At 38.8% G+C, this 22,500-nt stretch overlaps 1 protein-coding gene and 1 long non-coding RNA gene across 3 annotated transcripts in view; both read right to left on the bottom strand.

Annotated features, from left to right (window-relative positions):
• The window catches only part of LOC140944439 (uncharacterized), a 4,378-nt gene extending 2,270 nt beyond the window's left edge, over positions 1-2,108 (bottom strand). The window contains exons 1-3 of the mRNA XM_073393583.1: positions 2,078-2,108; positions 905-1,176; positions 699-813 (exon numbers count right to left, since the gene is read on the bottom strand). Of these exons, the coding sequence (XP_073249684.1) occupies positions 699-813; positions 905-1,176; positions 2,078-2,108 (418 nt within the window). The remainder of the gene's footprint in view (positions 1-698; positions 814-904; positions 1,177-2,077) is intronic.
• A 4,339-nt stretch (positions 2,109-6,447) lies between these two features.
• LOC140942875 (uncharacterized) lies at positions 6,448-17,172 on the bottom strand. 2 transcript variants are annotated; one of them, XR_012166577.1, is made up of 4 exons: positions 17,087-17,172; positions 7,440-7,513; positions 6,962-7,032; positions 6,448-6,758 (listed from the first exon to the last, which is right to left on the bottom strand). It is a non-coding gene; the product is annotated as an uncharacterized lncRNA (long non-coding RNA). The 2 variants fall into 2 exon arrangements; XR_012166576.1 differs by lacking the exon at positions 17,087-17,172 and having other exon boundaries at positions 7,440-7,547.
• Between the last annotated feature and the right edge of the window lie 5,328 nt (positions 17,173-22,500).

Below are 22,500 nucleotides of genomic sequence, written 5' to 3'. Positions count from 1 at the left end.
AGAAATAACAATCCATTTTTCCTCTTTGAATCGGTTCAATTTCCTCATCTAAGATAATAGGAGACGATCTTCGCAATCCCAGTCGGCATGCTGTTCACACTGGCTAGGCAGTTCGTCGGTTTGTTACACACAGTACCTCACAAAATTGAAAAGGGAACCGAGGCCGGAAAACTTAGTTCTCTCGCTACATTATTGCTGAGCGCGATTCGAAATTAGCACACAAGCTCGAGTTACTGATAAGGAACAAACTGGACAATTTCAAGTTTGTCTTTCTTGTCAAATAACATCGCGGATAATCGACTGAGTCGCGGTCATGCGGAAACGCATGCTGCTGATTGCAGACTGTGCAGACACTGCAGACTGTCCTGATTGTGCAGACTGCAGAGTGTAGGCTGTGCAGACTTCGCACCGCTAGACTGCAGCCTGTTCAGACTGCAGACTTTGCAGACCTTACAGACTGTCCAAACTGTGCAGACTATCCGGACAGCAGACTGCACAGCCTGTGCCGACCACAGACTGCCCAGACTGCAGACAACGAAGACTGTTGATTGTTCAGACTGCGAAGACTGTCCAGACTGGAGACTATGAAGCGGACTGTTTTGACTGCAAAGACTACGCAGACTTTTGCAGGATGTGCCGACCGTGCAAACTGTGTGTGTGTTTTTTTTTTCGCAAAAGCGTAACGTAACGTTTATTACCTACTTCGCAAGATACTCCAACAAAACCTTCTCTGCAATTGCAATAAAAAGTGTGATGGTTGAAGCTTGACACACACGTACCTCCATTGCGGCACGGCGAGGAAACGCAAGAGGTCTGAAATAGTAATATTTCGAAATATCATCGAACATTTTCTACAAAAACAGATCAGTTATTTAGAGTAGATTATCACTGAATTTACAACTACCTTCAAGAAGGAACTTAAATGATGGGAGGTCGTGTTTCTTTTATACTTCTCGGGGTTGCTGTTCTTTTCAGAGGACAACAACTCGCACCAAATCTTTTCATCGGCTGCAGTTTCGATGGCGGCCAGATTAACAGACAAGCAAGAAGGATTTCTCAAGCAATTAATGTTGCAGGCAAGCTTGTCGGAGACAGTGAATGTTTCAAGTCTAGGAACATTTAGATAGTGATGATCGTCTTGCATGAAAAAATCTTGGCGAAACCCGGAGTCCAATCCTGTAGAAAGGACAGTATTTAAAAAAATTCGAAAAACAGCAGAGTATCGAAAACGCTGAAAGTTATTAAAATATATTTTCAAAGCAAAAACGCCTTTATAGCGCAAAATGTTTTAAATCTAAAAAGAAGTTAATATTAGTGTTTTGTGGACACTTAAAAACACCAGGACAAGATTTTTAAAATTAATTCCTAAAATTTTTATAAAATTAATTCAATTTAATTTAGCAAAAAAAACCACGTTATTAAAAAATTGTGTTTTCAGATTTGTTATTTCAATTTGAGCGACAAAGAAAAGTGGCAATACAACCAGCAAAAAGAATCTTTTTTGGGCTCCAGCATGGTACGTGTATGAAAACCATAATCAAAACCGCCTTCGTTCCATTCGGTATACTTTCGAAGCAAAAATCACTCTGAGAATTTATTAGCTTAAATATCACGCATCTCTTGAATCAAATTCGGTTTCTAGGTATCACTTTTATCATGAATATCAACTGAAAATAGTTTAATAATGTTTGTTCTTAGACGCCTTTAGACTCCTTTTGTTATCCGATGTATTGCCTAGTTTTGTTGTGCACTATACAGAATACAAAAAACTGAAAAGTTACTGACACAAACTTGTTGTGGCCGTTAAAAATGCCTGAAAAATAACAACTTCATAACAATAATAGGAACTGAGATAATCAAGCAAAACTGACCTTGTGTATAAGCTGTCTCAGCAAGTATTGACAGTAAAACTTGAAAAGAAGAAACCAAGTGAATAATGAAGAACACATGGCCGGCGTCTAAAGTTACATTTTTGATATTACATTTATCTTAGACCAAGACTCTGCTGGAGAGTGGTTTGTTTTCAAATGCTAAAAACAATTTTTTGTCAGCACCAGCCAGTGGCAGCTCAACCGACCTTCGTCAATTTCGCCAACTCTTAATATCATTAGTTTCCAACCTAGTCAAACCTTGCTTGCAAAATCTTAATAGGTACGTAATAAAAAAATATAGAGGATATTACACGGTGGCGAGAAGATATGAATTTTATGTTCGAGTGGCAAGAACAATATCTCACGAGTGAGCGAAGCGAACGAGTGAGATATTGTTCTTGCCACTCGAACATAAAATTCATATCTTCGAGCCAACGTGTAATGTTCTTTTTATTATGTGGAGAAACCAATTCAACAAAAGCAAAAGGCGGGAATCGTGACGTCATTGAACGATACGACACTCACAAAGGTGACATACGGAAAATACGTCTCTCGGGTCCCGGATGAAGTGGCGTATGGAATCTACGAGTGGTTTAGTTCCCAGTAAAACACTCTCCTCCATATGATAAATAACAATATGTGATGGTTATCTTTTTGCTGTAATTATTGAAAAAAAGGTCGTAGTTTAGAGTTTTAAAAATCGCCAGTTTCCTTAGAAAACAGCATTGTCTCGGAATTTCTATGCATTAGAGACGGGGAGGAAAATCGATGGGAATCGATATTGTTCTTTGCTACCAAGAAGCGATGATTGTACGAAATCGTTGTTGCTTTGACAGTGGCCGTGTATTCTGATAAGATTGTATCTGACGTGGGTGAAATTTTTCGACTAGAAAGAAGTTATGTGAAAAATAAGAGGGAAAAAATGAAGTAAGGACCCTGCAAAATGGAACTGGTAAGCACACTGTCTGATTTCAACAGACAAATAACGTTGGTAGGTTTAAAGGTTTGATGGTACATTTGTCATCTTCAGAATTACATATTGTACTATGTGAAATCGCCGTTGAATTTAAATCGCGTGCGATGTAACAGCTTAGTACCCATTACACAAACTAATACGTTATTAGACAAAGTATTACTTACGCTAACACACTCATTACAATTTTGATTTTATTACAATTTAAGACAGGAATTGTTAAATACACAGTATTGGATAGATAATATTAAATACAGGTTGTCGACTTAACCGAGTTATATCTACTTTGCAATAAATTTAAAATGATGTTAATTTTTGAAGAAATTCAGATAAACACTTCAGACAGCGTTTATCAAAAACCTCCCCCTTACCTCCCCCTTTAAGAACGTGCATTGTTTGGGATGATTTCCAAGAAAATAAGGAAATAAGAAGACTGAGACAAGCAACGATACTTTAATAACGAGAAAAAACAAGATGCTGATTGCCAGCTGCCTAATCTGGAGTTAAACCGTTGGGAGTTAATATTAAAATATTGTAACTGCATGTCATAAGAATTCCATGCGCTTGCATTGCTTTCGAGGCGAACTGGATCTGGTGGAGCGAACGTGAAGGCCGAAGAAGACGCCAGTGAGCGGACGCGAAATTCGATAGTAACGAGATCTAGAGAAGCTATTGAATTATAAAACCGCATAAAGCCATTGTGGTTCGAAAGCAAACCAGAATAATAAGCTTCAATCGAGTGAACCATCTATTTCTCAGCTCTATCAGTTTCTTTCTTTTTTTCTTAGACTCCTGCGGGCAAAAAATGGATAGCGCTCGAGAAGCAACCTTTTAATTCTCATTACTGTGGTAAAATTATTTTACAAGCTTAAATTCAGATTAAAACAATTGTTATTTAATTTTCTCACCAGTTTATCACTACAGTTTCTTTAAAAGTCAATGCCTTGATTAACTCAACAGTTGCAGCTTGGTATAAATTTATAGAATCAATAGCTTACAACCCACTATTCCACATTCTTTATGTGGCTTATCCATTATCAACTCCTTTATATTACATATTGGGCTTATTATGTATAACGTCATATACATTAACCAAATACCATTCACGTTAAACGCAAAGCAAATCTCTACCCTCTACCCTCAAGGCAACCGAGACCACAGTTGAGGATCGAGAATGAAAAGTTACAAGATCGGGTAACACTACGTGGAGTTAACGAAGTTGATGCACGTTCGGCAAGTGTACGGAATCGCGCGATCGAAAGCGTATTAGTCATGGAAATAAAGGTTACTAAAGCACTCTATACATAACAAAGCATAAAATAATTGATAACGGCGACGGAAGGTTAACAAGAGCGCAAAAACATTCATGTGAATACTTAGTGTTAAAACGAAGATACACCTTTAAACAAGTCGGTATAAATTTGGTTTACAACATCATGGTGACAGCTACATTCCGTTTTTAGATTTACAGGAGGTCGGTTTTGCGCGAAGCTCGCAAAGACATTTAAGTGTTTGCTATAGCGCGCGTTCGAAGTAATCAGTAGTAAGTTTATAATGAAGATTAACGCAAGCCGAAGTAGTCAATGATAGTGGTCGAAAGTACCCCAAAGGATTGCGAGGGTGTTCATTCACAAGTTGGCGATAGCGCGCGTTCCAAGTAATGGTATAAGTCTCTATGAAGATTGACGCCAGTCGAGTTAGTCAATGATAGTGGTCGAAAGTTACCTAAAGTACCCCCGAAAGATGGCGAGAGTTTACGACAGCGCCGGTTCTTTGAAATGGCAAGTAAACATGAAGATTTTACGCAGGCCGAAGAAGTCAACGATAGTGGTCAAAAGTTGTCGAAAGTAACCCCGAAAGATGGAGACAGTGTTCATTTCACTGAACGCAATTTTGTAAAGGCATTTTTACGCGAAATTCGATAGTAACGAGATCTAGAGGAGCTACTGAATTAAAACCGCATAAACCCATTGTGGTTCGAAAGCAAACCAGAAAAATAAGCTTCAATCGAGTGAATCATCTATTTCTCAGCCACCTGCGGGCAAAAAATGGATAGCGCTCGAGAAGCAACCTTTTAATTCTCATTACTGCGGTAAAATTATTTTACAAGCTTAAATTCAGATTAAAACAATTTTTATTTAATTTTCCCACCAGTTTATCACTGCAGTTTCTTTAAAAGTCAATCCCTTGATTAACTCAACAGTTGCAGCTTGGTATAAATTTATAGAATCAATAGCTTACAACCCACTATTCCACATTCTTTATGCGGCTTATCCATTATCAACTCCTTTACATTACATATTGGGCTTATTATGTATAACGTTATATACATTAACCAAATCTCATTCACTTTAAACGCAAAGCAAATCTCTACCCTCTACCCTCAAGGCAACCGAGACCACAGTTGAGGATCGAGAATGAAAAGTTACAAGATCGGGTAACACTACGTGAAGTTAACGAAGTTGATGCACGTTCGCCAAGTGTACGGAATCGCGCGATCGAAAGCGTATTAGTTATGGAAATAAAGGTTACTAAAGCACTCTATACACAACAAAGCATAAAATAATTGATAACGGCGACGGAAGGTTAACAAGAGCGCAAAAACATTCATGTAAATACATAGTGTTAAAAAGAAGATACACCTTTAAACAAGTCGGTATAAATTTGGTTTAAAACATTATGGTGACAGCTAGAGGCCGTTTTTAGATTTACAGGAGGCCGGTTTTGCGCGAAGCTCGCAAAGACATTTAAATGTTTGCTATAGCGCGCGTTCGAAGTGATCAGTAGTAAGTTTATAATGAATATTAACGCAAGCCGAAGTAGTCAACAATAGTGGTCGAAAGTTACCGAAAGTACCCTGAAGGATTGCGAGGGTGCTCATTAACATTATAGTGTTCACAAGTTGGCGATAGCGCGCGTTCCAAGTAATGGTATAAGTCTCTATGAAGATTGATGCAAGTCGCAGTAGTCAACGATACTGGACGAAAGTTACCGAAAGTACCCCGAAGGGTGTTCATTAACATTTTAGTGTTCACAAGTTGGTGATAGCGCGCGTTCCAAGTAATGGTATAAGTCTCTATGAAGATTGATGCAAGTCGAAGTAGTCAACGATACTGGTCGAAAGTTACCGAAAGTACCCCGAAGGGTGTTCATTAACATTTTAGTGTTCACAAGTTGGCGATAGCGCGCGTTCGAAGTAATGGTACTCATAAGGTTCTATGAAGACTGACGCAAGTCGAAGTAGTCAATGATAGTGGTCGAAAGTTACCGAAAGTACCCCGAAGGATGGCAAGAGTATTCATTTTGACAAAGGCATATAGCCATTTACGATAGCGCCGGTTCGTAGAAATGGTAAGTAAACATGAAGACTTAACGCAGGCCGAAGAAGTCAAAGATAGTGGTCAAAAGTTGTCGAAAGTATCCCCGAAAGATGGGGCAGTGTTCATTTCAATGAACGCAATTTTGTAAAGGCATTACTGTAAGCGTTTACCATAGCGCGTGTTCGAAGTTATGGTAGGTCTAGTATATGAAGATTAACGCAAGCCAAAGTAGTCAACGAGTACCCCCGAAAAATGGCGAGAGTGTTCATTACAGTCATTTAAGTGTTTAGGAACACGAAGATTAACATTAAAGATATTTTGAATAGACCTATCCTTAATAATTTCAGAACACACAAAAAAAAGCCATTGTTGCCCAGTAGCAGTTGTTTCCGTAAGAAGGAAAGTCCTCCTTCGAAAATGTTGACTGCTACTGTAGCAGAATTCTACAAAGTTTTATTTAGCTTTTATATTACTGGAAAAAAAAAATTGTTAGATTAATTTTCTAAAGTATTTCATCTTGATCGCTACATCTTCACTTTAGCTGTATCGTAACACGCAGGCATTTCTTCAGATGTCCAACTTGAGAAACACGTCCTAAAACAGAAGAAAGTGCAATGTTTATCAGTAGACTGTAGAAATAGAGAAATTTGAGTACTGGTTATTTTGTGCTCTTGTTTTTCGCGTTGGTTAGTTATTTAAGTGATTTAGTCTAACAGCCCGTTATTTTTTGGACCGCCCCTGTTCGAACCCTGTTGTAAAAACTGGGGTTATTCAATTCTTCTCAAGAGATAACGTACCTTTCATTGTTGGTGTTGTTTCATCAGCTAGTACAGGTTCCACCAGATGACGATTTTTCAATCTTTGTAAACTATAAAAGTGCAATTTAAAAAAGGAACCTGAACTCAGTAAATATAACGACCAAAGTAAGTATCTGTTAGCAAAATATATATAAAGAATCTCAACGATAAAAAATTCAGGTACTTCTGCCAAACCCAACACCATTTTCGGGTTTAAACGTACTTTTTGCAATAAGCACATATAAGAAACTTATTTTTCTGGCTCCCGTTTGCTATAGAGTTAAATGAGTTCATTTCAGTCGTTCACTTCTTTGTTCTCTATTCTCTCACTAGCAAACGACGCCGGGTACTACACATACGATGTTGTGCTCTTATTCTAGAGTATATCAATCCGAACTCCTCGAGCTCCTCGTGGTGCTCAATATCTAGGCCTAAGGAGAAAACCGGGGATTAATGCAAAGAAACATATCCATTATACCTGAAGCGTAGAAAACGCCTCCCCACGTGATGAACAAAAATAACCGGGTAGATTCAATCTAGAAAATAAAAAAGCTAAAGAAAAAGAAACAAGCGCTTAGAGGATGTTACCAACAGACGTAAATTAAACTAATACAACCTATTTTGATTTGCACCGATAAGGGATATAGATAAGAAATGAAGTTTAACGCCCACTAAAAAAATCTGACCATCAGCAGATATTCTTAGTGGGCCGAGACATAAAAAATCATATCAATAAAGACAAGTCGACTCTCACTGTACCCTCAAATAGCATTTTCCCTGTAACAACAACTGCGCAAAATCGTAAAGTTACACTGTAAATACAATAAATTCATTTCCGACGTCTCCACTTAGATATATTTAAAGCGTCCAGCAAAAGCCTTGTTATAACCTGCAAAGATATAACAGTGGAGAGTCAAACACTTAAATAATTTCCAGGTTCAAATCTATGTTTACTAAGTGAAATATACAATTTGAATCATTACAGTTATTATCTTTTTATGGTATCTAATCATCTAATGGTATATCAGTAATAATAATAATAATAACAATAACAATTATAATAATAGTAATAATTCTATTAAAAGTTTATTAACAGATCCATGAAGTGTCTCTTCCATGTTAAATGAAATTATACGCAATTAAAAATAAATTAAATTAAAGTGAAAACAGTTCTCTCCTCAAATAAAATGATAGTGACTGCAAATCCCATTGGCCCTAATTAACAGCAGATTTCAGGCAAATGCAATTGGGTGTTCTTCTTCTCAGACTAAGGAGCTCTAGTCTCCCTTGATTGCTGGGTTGGAATCCCAGTTTATCTAATTTTAATAGTAAGTAATAACTACGATCGACTGAAGTATCAGTCCAGGGAACTCCTCACTCCATTGCTTGCTGGGTTGGAGTCCCAGTTTATCTAATTTTCATAGTAAGTAATAACTATGATAGACTGAACTATCAGTCCAGGAAGCCCCTGAATCCCTTGCTTTCTGGGTTGGAATACCACTTTATCTAGTTTTAATAGTAAGTTTCATCTATTATTGACTAAAGTATCAGCCCAGGAAGCACTTGTCTCCCTTTCTTGATGGGTTGGAATCCCTGTTTATCTAGTTTTAATAAAAAGTTTCATCTATTATTGACTAAAGTATCAGTCCAGGGAGCTTCTGTCTCCCTTGCTTACTGGGTTGAAATCCCAGTTTATCTAGTTTTAATAGTAAGTTTCACCTATTATTGACTGAAGCATCAGTCCAGGGAGCTCCTGTCTCCCTTGCTTGCGGGTTGGAATCCCATTTTATCTAGTTTTAATACTAAGTTTTATCTATTATTGACTGAAGTATCAGCCCAGGGAGCCCCTGTCTCCCAGCTTGCTTCCTGGGCTGGAATCCCAGTTTATCTAGTTTTAATAGTAAGTTTCATCTATTATTGACTGAAGTATCACTCCAGAGAGCTCCTGTCTCCCTTGCTTACTGGGTTGGAATCCCAGTTTATCTAGTTTTAATAGTAAGTTTCACCTATTATTGACTGAAGTATTAGTCCGGGAGCTCCTGTCTACCTTGCTTGCTGGGTTAGAATCCCAGTTTATCTAGTTTTAAAAGTAAGTTTCATCTATTATTGACTGAAGTATCAGTCCAGGGAGCTCCTGTCTCCCTTGCTTGCTGGGTTGGAATCCCAGTTTATCTAGTTTTATTAGTAAGTTTCATCTATTATTGACTGAAGTATCAGTCCAGGAAGCTGCTGTCTCCCTTGCTTGCTGGGTTGGAATCCCAGTTTATCTAGTGTTAATACTAAGTTTTATCAAATATTGACTGAAGTATCAGTCCAGGGAGCTCCTGTCTCCCTTGCCTGCTGGGTTGGAATCCCAGTTTAGCTAGATTTAATAGTAAGTTTCATCTATTATTGACTGAAGTATCCGAGTCCAGGAAGCTGCTGTCTCCCTTGCTTGCTGGGTTGGAATCCCAGTTTATCTAGTGTTAATACTAAGTTTTATCAAATATCGACTGAAGTATCAGTCCAGGGAGCTCCTGACTCCCTTGCTTGCTGGGTTGGAATCCCATTTTATCTAGTTTTAATAGTAAGTTTTATCCATTATTGACTGAAGTATCAGTCCAGGGAGCTCCTGTCTCCCTTGCTTGCTGGGTTGGAATACCTGTTTACCTACTTTAATAGTAAGTTTCATCATTTATTGACTGAAGTATCAGTCCAGGGAGCTCCTGTCTCCCTTGCTTGCTGGGTTGGAATCCCAGTTTATCTAGTTTTAATAGTAATTTTATCTATTCTTGACTGAAGTATCAGTACAGAGAGCTCCTGTCTCCGTTGCTTGCTGGGTTGGAATCCCAGTTTATCTAGTTTTAAGAGTAAGTTTCATCTTTTATTGACTGAAGTATCAGTCCCGGAGCTCCTGTCTTCCTTGCTTGCTGGGTTTGAATCCCAGTTTATCTAGTTTTTATAGTAAGTTTCATCTATTATTGACTGAAGTATCAGTCCAAGGAACTCCTGTCTCCCTTGCTTGCTGGGTTGGAATCCCAGTTTATCTAGTTTTAAGAGTAAGTTTCATCTATTAATGACTGAAGTATCGGTCCGGGAGCTCCTGTCTCCCTTGCTTGGTTGGTTGGAATCCCAGTTTATCTAGTTTTAATAGTAAGTTTCATCTATTATTGACTAAAGTATCAGTCCAGGGAGCTGCTGACTCCCTTGTTTGCTGGGTTGGAATCCCAGATTATCTAGTTTTAATAGTAAGTTTCATCTATTATTGACTGAAGTATCAGTCCAGGAAGCTGCTGTCTCCCTTGCTTGCTGGGTTGGAATCCCAGTTTATCTAGTGTTAATACTAAGTTTTATCAAATATTGACTGAAGTATCAGTCCAGGGAGCTCCTGTCTCCCTTGCTTGCTGGGTTGGAATCCCAGTTTATCTAGTTTCAATAGTAAGTTTCATCTATTATTGACTGAAGTATCCGAGTCCAGGAAGCTGGTGTCTCCCTTGCTTGCTGGGTTTGAATCCCAGTTTATCTAGTGTTAATACTAAGTTTTATCAAATATTGACTGAAGTATCAGTCCAGGGAGCTCCTGACTCCCTTGCTTGCTGGGTTGGAATCCCATTTTATCTAGTTTTAATAGTAAGTTTTATCTATTATTGACTGAAGTATCAGTCCAGGGAGCTCCTGTCTCCCTTGCTTGCTGGGTTGGAATACCTGTTTACCTACTTTAATAGTAAGTTTCATCTATTATTGACTGAAGTATCAGTCCAGGGAGCTCCTGTCTCCCTTGCTTGCTGGGTTGGAATCCCAGTTTATCTAGTTTTAATAGTAATTTTATCTATTCTTGACTGAAGTATCAGTACCGAGAGCTCCTGTCTCCGTTGCTTGCTGGGTTGGAATCCCAGTTTATCTAGTTTTAAGAGTAAGTTTCATCTTTTATTGACTGAAGTATCAGTCCCGGAGCTCCTGTCTTCCTTCCTTGCTGGGTTTGAATCCCAGTTTATCTAGTTTTTATAGTAAGTTTCATCTATTATTGACTGAAGTATCAGTCCAAGGAGCTCCTGTCTCCCTTGCTTGCTGGGTTGGAATCCCAGTTTATCTAGTTTTAAGAGTAAGTTTCATCTATTAATGACTGAAGTATCGGTCCGGGAGCTCCTGTCTCCCTTGCTTGGTTGGTTGGAATCCCAGTTTATCTAGTTTTAATAGTAAGTTTCATCTATTATTGACTAAAGTATCAGTCCAGGGAGCTGCTGACTCCCTTGTTTGCTGGGTTGGAATCCCAGATTATCTAGTTTTAATAGTAAGTTTCATCTATTAATGACTGAACTATCAGTCCAGGAAGCTCCTGTCTCTCTTGCTTGCTGGGTTGGAATCCCAGTTTATCTAGTTTTAATAGTAAGTTTCATCAATTATTGACTGAAGTATCAGTCCAGGGAGCTCCTGTCTCCCTTGCTTGCTGGGTTGGAATCCCAGTTTTTCTAGTTTTAATAGTAAGTTTCACCTATTATTGACTGAAGTATCAGTCCAGGGAGGTCCTGTCTGCCTTGCTTGCTGGGTTGGAATCCCAGTTTATCTAGTTTTAATACGAAGTTTCATCTATTATTGACTGAATTATCAGTGCAGGGAGCTGCTGTCTCCCTTTTTTGCTGGGTTGGAATCCCAGTTTATCTAGTTTTAACAGTAAGTTTTATCTATTCTTGACTGAAGTATCAGTCCGGGAGCTCCTGTCTCCCTTGGTTGCTGGGCTGGAATCTCAGTTACCCTAAGTGCATATTACTTTGAAAATCAGTGATAATCTTCTTAGAGCAACAACTCTTTCCAAGAAAATCTGAAATTATACCTAAAATAACTGAGATTTTTTTTATTTAAACAAAAACAAAAAAAAAATTTAAAGGCTCGAAAAAACCCGTTTCGTTACAGAAGCTGAGATATGGCATGACCTAAAGAAAAGGGTGTATGGCCTGTGCAGTATCCGAGACGCACGTGAGTGCAACGGCCATATAAATTGGGGGACCTCCGCTTGTGTCCAAACCGGGACACCTGGGCATGAGCGCTTACAACAGACTTGTTTTGTGACAGAAGCTGAGATATGGCATGACCCGATGAGCGGTACACCGCTACGGCCCGTGCAGTATCACTCGTAAAGCTCTGCACCACTGCAGAATGAGTCGATAAGCACTTGAGTGCAACGGCCGTTTTCTTATCAGGCGCCCAATACATCACCTGTCGGTCAGAGGCGACCACCCAGACCTCGGTGTAACTGATGGCTCAGTACCACTCTCACCGCATAAGTAGACAAGCACCCTGTGGAACGCACGAAACCCTCCACCTGGCTTGAGGCCACTGTATTGGCAACAATAAGCCAACTTTGTTTTTGGAATCCCCTTTTTCTACTTATGGCTGCTATTAAATTTATTGAAAGAATTGCTGCTGCTCGAACAGTATAATACTATCAATAATAATTAAAGCTAAGGTGTAATGCACCTCATTTAGTTCTAGAATTAGGGTATTAAAGGTTCAACTACATGCATAATAGACTCTAGTGTCATTCCAGGTATTACTTATTTAGCTTGCTGCATTGGAATCCCAGTAAATGCTTTCTTTTAACAGTAAGTTTCATCTCTCATTGACTGAAGTATCAGTCCAGGGAGCTCCTGTCTCCCTTGCTTGCTGGGTTGGAATCCCAGTTTATCTAGTTTTAATAGTAATTTTATCTATTCTTGACTGAAGTATCAGTACAGAGAGCTCCTGTCTCCGTTGCTTGCTGGGTTGGAATCCCAGTTTATCTAGTTTTAAGAGTAAGTTTCATCTTTTATTGACTGAAGTATCAGTCCCGGAGCTCCTGTCTTCCTTGCTTGCTGGGTTTGAATCCCAGTTTATCTAGTTTTTATAGTAAGTTTCATCTATTATTGACTGAAGTATCAATCCAAGGAACTCCTGTCTCCCTTGCTTGCTGGGTTGGAATCCCAGTTTATCTAGTTTTAAGAGTAAGTTTCATCTATTAATGACTGAAGCATCGGTCCGGGAGCTCCTGTCTCCCTTGCTTGGTTGGTTGGAATCCCAGTTTATCTAGTTTTAATAGTAAGTTTCATCTATTATTGACTAAAGTATCAGTCCAGGGAGCTGCTGACTCCCTTGTTTGCTGGGTTGGAATCCCAGATTATCTAGTTTTAATAGTAAGTTTCATCTATTATTGACTGAAGTATCAGTCCAGGGAGCTCCTGTCTCCCTTGCTTGCTGAGTTGGAATCCCAGTTTATCTAGTTTTAATAGTAAGTTTCATCTATTAATGACTGAAGTATCAGTCCAGGGAGCCTCTGTCTCCCTTGCTTGCTGGGTTGGAATCCCAGTTTTTCTAGTGTTAATACTAAGTTTTATCAAATATTGACTGAAGTATCAGTCCAGGGAGCTGCTGTGTCCCTTGCTTGCTGGGTTGGAATCCCATTTTATCTAGTTTTAATAGTAAGTTTTATCTATTATTGACTGAAGAATCAGTCCAGGGAGCTCCTGTCTCCCTTGCTTGCTGGGTTAGAATCCCTGTTTACCTACTTTTAATAGTAAGTTTCATCTATTATTGACTGAAGTATCAGTCCAGGGAGCTCCTGTCTCCCTTGCTTGCTGGGTTGGAATCCCAGTTTATCTAGTTTTAAGAGTAAGTTTCATCTATTATTGACTGAAGTATCAGTCCGGGAGCTCCTGTCTCCCTTGCTTGCTGGGTTGGAATCCCAGTTTATCTAGTTTTAATAGTAAGTTTCATCTATTATTGACTGAATTATCAGTCCAAGGAGCTGCTGTCTCCCTTGCTTGCTGGGTTGGAATCCCAGTTTATCTACTTTTAATAGTAAGTTTTATCTATTCTTGACTGAAGTATCAGTCCGGGAGCTCCTGTCTCCCTTGGTTGCTGGGCTGGAATCCCAGTTACCCTAAGTGCATATTATTTTGAAAATCAGTGATAATCTTCTTAGAGCAACAACTCTTTCCAAGAAAATCTGAAATTATACCTAAAATAACTGAGATTTTTTTTATTTAAACAAAAACAACAAAAAAAAAAATTAAAGGCTCGAAAAAACCCGTTTCGTTACAGAAGCTGAGATATGGCATGACCTAACGAAAAGGGTGTATGGCCTGTGCAGTATCCGAGACGCACGTGAGTGCAACGGCCATATAAATTGGGGGACCTCCGCTTGCGTCCAAACCGGGACACCTGGGCATGAGCGCTTACAACAGACTTGTTTCGTGACAGAAGCTGAGATATGGCATGACCCGATGAGCGGTACACCGCTACGGCCCGTGCAGTATCACTCGTAAAGCTCTGCACCACTGCAGAATGAGTTGATAAGCACTTGAGTGCAACAGCCGTTTTCTTATCAGGTGCCCAATACATCACCTGTCGGTCAGAGGCGACCACCCAGACCTCGGTGTAACTGATGGCTCAGTACCACTCTCACCGCATAAGTAGACAAGCACCCTGTGGAACGCACGAAACCCTCCACCTGGCTTGAGGCCACTGTATTGGCAACAATAAGCCAACTTTGTTTTTGGAATCCCCTTTTTCTACTTATGGCTGCTATTAAATTTATTGAAAGAATTGCTGCTGCTCGAACAGTATAATACTATCAATAATAATTAAAGCTAAGGTGTAATGCACCTCATTTAGTTCTAGAATTAGGGTATTAAAGGTTCAACTACATGTATAATAGACTCTAGTATCACTCCAGGTATTACTTATCTAGCTTGCAACATTGGAATCCCAGTAAATGCTTTCTTTTAACAGTAAGTTTCATCTCTCATTGACTGAAGTATCAGTCCAGGGAGCCCCTTTCCCCCCCGTTGCAGCGTTGGAATCGCAGTATATCTAGTTTTAATAGTACGTTTTATCTATTATTGACTGAAGTATCAGTCCAGGGAGCTCCTGTCTCCCTTGCTTGCTGGGTTGGAATCCCAGTTTATCTAGTTTTAATAGTAAGTTTCATCTATTATTGACTGAAGTATCAGTCCAGGGAGCTCCGGTCTTCCTTACTTGCTGGGTTGGAATCCCAGTTTATCTAGTTTTAATAGTAACTTTCACCTATTATTGACTGAAGTATCAGTCCAGGGAGCTCCTGTCTCCCTTGCTTGCTGAGTTGGAATCCCAGTTTATCTAGTTATAATAGTAAATTTCATCTATTAATGACTGAAGTATCAGTCCAGGGAGCTCCTGTCTCCCTTGCTTACTGGGTTGGATTCCCATTTTATCTAGTTTTAATAGTAAGTTTCATCTATTATTGACTGAAGTATCAGTCCAGGGAGCTCTTGTCTCCCTTGCTTAGCTTGCTGGGTTGGAATCCCAGTTTATCTAGTTTTAATAGTAAGTAATAACTATTAAAGACTGAAGTGTCAGTCCAAGGAGCTCCTGTCTCCCTTGCTTGCTGAGTTGGAATCCCAGTTTATCTAGTTTTAATAGTAAATTTCATCTATTAATGACTGAAGTATCAGTCCAGGGAGCTCCTGTCTCGCTTGCTTGCTGGGTTGGAATCCCAGTTTATCTAATTTTAATAGTAAGTAATAACTATTAAAGATGGAGGTATCAGTCCTGGGAGCTCCTGTCTCCCTTGCTTGCTGGGTTGGAATCCCAGTTTAGATAATCTCAATAGTAAGTAATAACAGTATTAAAGACTGAAGTAACAGTCCAGGGAGCTCGTGTCTCCCTTGGTTACTGGGTTGGAATCCCAGTTTATCTAATTTTAATAGTAAGTAATAACACTATTAAAGACTGAAGTATCAGTCCAGGGAGCTTGTGTCTCCGTTGCTTGCTTCGTTGGAATCCCAGTTTATGTAATTTTAATAGTAAGTAATAACAATATTATAGACTGAAGTATCAGTCCAGGGAGCTACTGTTTCGCTTGCTTGCTGGGTTGGAATCCCAGTTTAGATAATTTCAATAGTAAGTAATAACAGTATTAAAGACTGAAGTAACAGTCCAGGGAGCTCGTGTCTCCCTTGGTTGCTGGGTTGGAATCCCAGTTTATCTAATTTTAATAGTAAGTAATAACACTATTAAAGACTGAAGTATCAGTCCAGGGAGCTACTGTTTCGCTTGCTTGCTGGGTTGGAATCCCAGTTTATCTACTTTAAATAGTAAGTAATAACACTATTAAAGACTGAAGTATCAGTCCAGGGAGCTCCTGTCTCCCTTGCTTGCTGGGTTGGAATCCCAGTTTATCTAATTTTAACAGTAAGTAATAACACTATTATTGACTGAAGTATCAGTCTAGGGAGCTCCTGTCTCGCTTGCTTGAAAGGTTGGAATCCCAGTTTATCTAATTTTAATAGTAAGTAATAACTATTAAAGATGGAGGTATCAGTCCAGGGAGCTCCTGTCTCGCTTGCTTGCTGGTTTGGAATCCCAGTTTATCTAATTTCAATAGTAAGTAATAACAGTATTAAAGACTGAAGTAACAGTCCAGGGAGCTCCTGTCTCCCTTGATTGCTGGGTTGGAATCCCAGTTTATCTAAGTTTAATAGTAAGTAATAACTATTAATGACTGAAGTATCAGTCCAGGGAGCTGCTGTCTCCCTTGCTTGCTGGGTTGGAATCCCAGTTTATCTAAGTTTAATAGTAAGTAATAAGTATTAAAGACTGAAGTTTCAGTCCAGGGAGCTCCTGTCTACCTTGCTTGCTGGGTTGGAATCCCAGTTTATCTACACAGTTTTAATAGTAAGTTGTAACTATCATAGACTGAAGTTTCAGTCCAGGGAGCTCCTGTCTCCCTTGCTTGCTGGGTTGGAAATGCCAGGTTATCTAGTGTTTTTAAAAATCGTAAGTTAAAAATAGTAAGTGCCATCTATTATAGACTAAGGTATTAGTCCAGGGAGGAGCATTACTTTTTGTGTGTTTCCATAGTGTTATCTGGCATAAAACCTTTATGCAAAACTACTGCCAATGGGGAGAGGTTATTAACTTTATATAAATATTATGCATTATGTCATAGTTTAGGGAGCAGCTGTCTCCCATTTTTGGTGAGTTGGAATCCCAGTTGTAAATGTAAATTGCTTTTTATAAATAACAGAATTTTTATGTATTCTAATACTTCAAGGAAGGTCCTTAGGAGCCATAATTTATTAAGTCACTCAATAAAGATCGGGATTGGGGTTGTTACAAGCTCCAAGCTCTTACCATTTTGAAAATATCCTGGTTTAGTTGGGTCAGCACTGTACAATTAATGACTGTACTTCTGTTAGATTGTTTTTAGATTGTTACCTACATGAGTGAAGAAGATAAAAAAAAATTAGTAAAAGCATAACAAAATGATGATGTCAGATATGATTTGTTGAAATACTCTTTATCTGGCAGTCACAATTTTATTGTGATAGGTTTTTGAAATCAGTGATTACCTATCACAAGTTAGGTTCTCTAGCCTTAGCTAGTACATAATATCCCTAACCATGATTGGATTTATTTATCTAATTTAAAGCAAGGAAAATTACTGGCACATAATTAAGACCTTTCAAATCATTTTGTTTTTGGAGCCCGCACGTTTGAAACAACTTTAATATACCTTCACTTCTCTTAGATTGAGTTATCTAAAAAGAGTAATCAAAACTTATGCGCAGAGCAAAACAAAGTACCCAATAAAAAAGGAAGCTAACTCTCTCTCTCGGGGATTCACGCGTAGCCCTAGTATTTAAACCGTGGCTGCTTATTTGTGTTATTTACAAAAGTGACTGAAATCCCAGGAGTGTGCCCCCCGGTTCTCCAAGTCCTGACCGTTTTTAGACCAAAAAGGTGCAAAAACCATACCCTTTGGGGTGGCACATACCTAGTTGGCTTATATAAGGGGGATTACTCCCCAGGAGAAAATCCATGTATCTTAAAAATTCTGTCCACGGGCCTGGGTGTCTTTAAATGCTTCATTTGGTCGAGGCAGTTTGAAAAGGAAAGAATTGGTTTGAAGGGTTGATATTAAACCAAAACAGTTCAAAGGCGCTTAAATAAAAAGTTGTACGACTCTCTTCAGTTAACGAAAAAGGGAATAATTTTTTAAATTTTAGTAAGTGGATGCAGTCTAAGAAGACAGCATGTCACAATATTATTTCTACTTTCTATTCTCGAACACCCATGTCCCATTTTAGTCTATTTGCTCATTAGGATAATGCTCGTAAAACTAATAAAAGTTTGTATTCAATTGTTCAGAAAGCTGCTGCCTCCCAATTCTTTGCTGAGTATGAATAACAGTTGAGTTGGTGTATATTTTCTTATAGACTGACTTTGCACGTTATAGTTCAGGGAGAAATGTGCATCCCATTTCTTTGTAGGTTCGAATCCCAGTTGACCCCTAAGTATATATTATTGTTTAATCAAAGTTTTTATGTAAAAGTTAGAATATATCATAGGGCATCAAACATAATTCCCTGGCATCCTAATTGTTGCTCTCACAGGTTTAAAACTGGAGTATTCCTTTGCATGTTTGAGAGGGGCAGCATTATGTCTTATGCCATTTATCATGCAGTTTGAATTTTACAGTGTAGTTTGTTTTGACCTTGAATTCTGGTATCTTCTACACTGTGTTGCTATCTTGACTGCTTAATGTATATAAATAGAATAAAATTATTTTAATATTGTATTTACCTTTCTTGTTGGTCAAATCTTTTAAATTGTGCCTGACTGATCTCTTGGCATATCTCTAGGTGATAAAGAAATGAACTTAATTATATTACGGTCTCATACTTTCTCGAAAATAAAACTGAAGCCCTTGTAATTTCGAAAAGCCTCAAGTTCCCCTGCGATGACCGAACAGATACAAATTTTATAGCCCCGCTTAGAATGCACTTCTAGAGATTTAAAAGTACTGTAGTCTACATTAGGTTGTCATTAAGTGGCGGCAGCCGGCTAAAAACTGGCTACTTCGAGTTTTGAGCCGCCTACTTTGGGAACTACAGGAAGGTGCGAAAGATAAAGCCTGAAATCACCGCCTACTTTTACATCCTAGCCATCTACTCGATAAGGAGAACTCTTTCATAATTTCAACGCAATTAGGAGGAAATCTTCGTTGGGTGCCCCCTGTAAATATGTATACCTTTTTCTTCTAATTCTATTGACTTCTTTGGTATTTTGGTTTTTATATTGCAGAGTCCTTTCTTGAAATTTTTGTAGGTACGATTAAGCTTAAATTAGGTTTGCACTGCTACACTGATGACTGACTCTGTGAGCGATGAAAGATCCAAACTAACAGCTCCACGCCGCCATATTGGCCGGGACACCAGTAGACCCTGGGACGAGGACTTCCTTCGTGGTTTATACCACAGGTTACCCACACAATCGTCCTCGGAGACCCAGGGGCAGTTAGTCGCGTCGATACCTTCACCACGAACATTTTATCGACCCGACTAACTGCCCCTGGGTCTCCGAGGATGCCACACAATCTGCTTGTTGGTAAATGAGTTTGCTTCGAATTCATCTTTACAGTAAGCTACAGTAGCAATATATCGCCAACTATGTATATAGATTAATGTTAAATAAACAGTACTACCTTACCTAGTATATATTGTTGTCTTTTTGCCTTCAAAAAGGTATTTTCAGCGATTTTGACTGATTTTGAGTTCGCATGGATGACTGCGTAAAAAGTAAAGACGAAAAGAGTTACCAAATGAGCCATTTTGCAAAGTCTGTAGTCTGAGATCCTGAGTAGTCAGTTCACAAAGTCACTAACAAAAGATCGGGATGCGAGTTGTTACAAGTACTTACCGTTTTAAAAATCGTCCGATTTAGTTGGGTCCGCACTTAGCAATTAATGACTGTACTTCTGTTAGATTGTGCGCCTACATGAGTGAACAAGACAAAAACAATAGTTAAAGCATAACAAAGAACTCTTTAAAGAAGAAGTTGGATACGATTTGTTTGAAATACTCTTTATCTGGCAGTCAAAATTTTATCGTAACAGGTTTTTGAAATCAGTGATTACCTAACACAAGCCGTGTTTCCTTAGCTAATACATAATTCCTGACCCTTTATTGATTATCTAACTCAAAGCGAGGAAATTTGTTTTTGGCTTATGTGTTGGACTGAGAAAGATATATAGCCGTAAATTCATTGAAGTAAGTCGTAAGAATTGCAAGGAAAGAGAATGATGGTGGTAAGCTAAGGGCCGGAGCCGGAGGTGTTGTTACAGCAGGCACTTGCGTTTTAGAATCATTTCGTAATCGGTCCGCACGTTTTTCCCGTGTAGCCCTAGTATGTAAACCTTGACCGTTTTTTGCATCATTTACTACTTGAAGAAAATCTCTGGGGGGGGGGGGGGGGGGGGTGCTCCTGGGATTTCTTGGTGGGGGTTCGAGCCGCCCTGTTCTTTAAACTCCTGGCCTTATTTCAGACCAAAAAAATGACATTTTCCACGCCTTTTTTTAGTCCTGGCCTCTGGGCAGAAATTATGTCAAAGAATAAGCAAATATTTCTTTTTCTTTCTTATTCATTAATTTGGAATTGAAACGACAAATACGTTCTTTTACGGCGTTTTTCCCTCGAAAACCATATCCAATTCCAAACCAAAATGAGCAAAGTGTATACCCGTTTTTAGACCGAAAAAGCGCAAAAACCATATCCTTTTGGGTGGCACATACCCTATGTGGCTTACAGTGTATTCAAGGGAATATTCCCCGTGAGAGAATCCAAGTATCGTAAAAATTCTGTCCGCGGGCCTGAGTGCCCTCTAAATGCTTCATTTGTCCGAGACATGCACAGTTGGAAAAGGAAAGAATTGATTTCAAGGGATGATACTGAGCCAAACAGTACAAAGGTATATACAAATTTGGACGACTCTTCAACGAAAAGGAAATGATTTTCATTTTAACAAATGGTTGCAGACTAAGAAGAGAACTTGTCACGATATAATTTCTGCTCTTTATTATCTACTGACACCCATGTCCCATTTTGCTCTTATGTGTTTACTTTCCAAAAAACATTGAAGTAAATATATAGGTAATAACAACTTTATATAACGCAGTCTATTTGCTCATAGGGATAATGCTAGTAAAACTAATTAGTATATTGCCAAATGTAAAATCACTCAGGAGCAAATATTGTCCGGAGAAAATCAATCATACTTCAACTCGTTATCGGGTATAACAAAACTAAGTTATAGTGACCTCAGGTATCCTACAAAAAAACTGACAAGTTTTCTATCACCATATTAAAGCCATTTTTTTCCTTCTGTCAGTTTACAATTGTCCTGGTTAAGGTGACTTTTTACTTGGATAGTTATACCTCTACAAATATCTTGCTGTTTTTCTACCATCATCACTTAACCATGCACTGAATGTTACTTCTCAAAACTGAGGGAAAAGAAAAAGGAAAAACATACAAATGTCGATTAAAATAAAACATTCTGAAAGGTTTCAGTTGAGAAAGAAGTTCACAGTCTAAATAGTGTGTGCACTTGGCAGCTCTTTGACAATTCGTTCAGACAAGAGAAAGGCAAGAGATATAGCAATAGCTGTAGCACTTACACTTTCAAATCAGTCCCATATTGATTCGCGAGTTGAACGGTCTTCACTGAGTTGTTTGGTACAGTTCTAATGTTATACCATGCACCTTGCAATAGAGCGAACAGTTTCAGCAGCAGTAACTTTCATCAGGTATGGTTAAACACAAGCGATCCATGATCGTTCAGCAGAGACAAAACTACGATGCCGTTAGGAAATTTCAAAAATCATTTTGGGGTTATTTGCGCATGGGTGAATATAGATGACTCATTATTCTATTTTGGTTCTCGTAAAAAAATGATGAGAATCTAATGTATTGAAAACACCTGTGAAGTGTAATGATTTACATATTTGTTCCTTTTTTTAGTGTAACGGACTGCGATCAGAACTACATGCAAATGATAAACCTTAAAAAACGTCCCGACTATTGGCCATTTCAAATCATTCAAAATTTTGGTAATAGTTCCAGGAGTTATGCCACATTCATTTTTAACAAAACGTGCCGATCGTCTCTGCGCACTCTCAACGTCCTTTATTTGTTTTTGAATGTGCTGATCCCATGCGCAACATCCACGTATTCAAGTTGTGGTCTAACTAAAGTAAGATAGCCTTGCTCTTTTACGTTTTCTGGACACTTACTTAAGTTTCTTTTTATAACGCCAAGAGATTTGTTGCCTTTTTGCCATAATCCTAGCAATTTAGGCCACTGGATAGCTCAACTCCAAGGAATTTGTGGTGATCAACAGCTTCCAAGGGTTCTCCGTGGATGGTGCATTGCACAGTATTTCCCATTTTTTTTGGAACCAAACGATCTTTGATTGATGATGTCTAAAAAGCAGCGACCATTCTGAGGGACGCGCGTCAACTGGAAGTGGACTTTTTGCACTCTTGAGCGATGATTTTGAACAAATTTTTGGGCAGATCGTCTCTATAAGAGAAAAGACTCTTAGCAATACAAATTTGGACGCGAAAAGGCTATTAAATGAGAATAAGTTCACTTCCGGTTGACGTGCGTCGCTCAAAAACGTCGTTGCTTAGAAGCCCCCAAGGAGCAAAAAAGTTGCGATTGTCTACATCATCCCTGTACCTAAATCTGGGGACTTGTCAAAGACC

The sequence above is a fragment of the Porites lutea genome, chromosome 7 (genome assembly GCF_958299795.1).
Source record: "Porites lutea chromosome 7, jaPorLute2.1, whole genome shotgun sequence".
Classification (NCBI taxonomy): domain Eukaryota; kingdom Metazoa; phylum Cnidaria; class Anthozoa; order Scleractinia; family Poritidae; genus Porites; species Porites lutea.
Note: the sequence above shows the minus strand (reverse complement) of the source record. Positions and strands in the feature narration are given on the sequence as shown.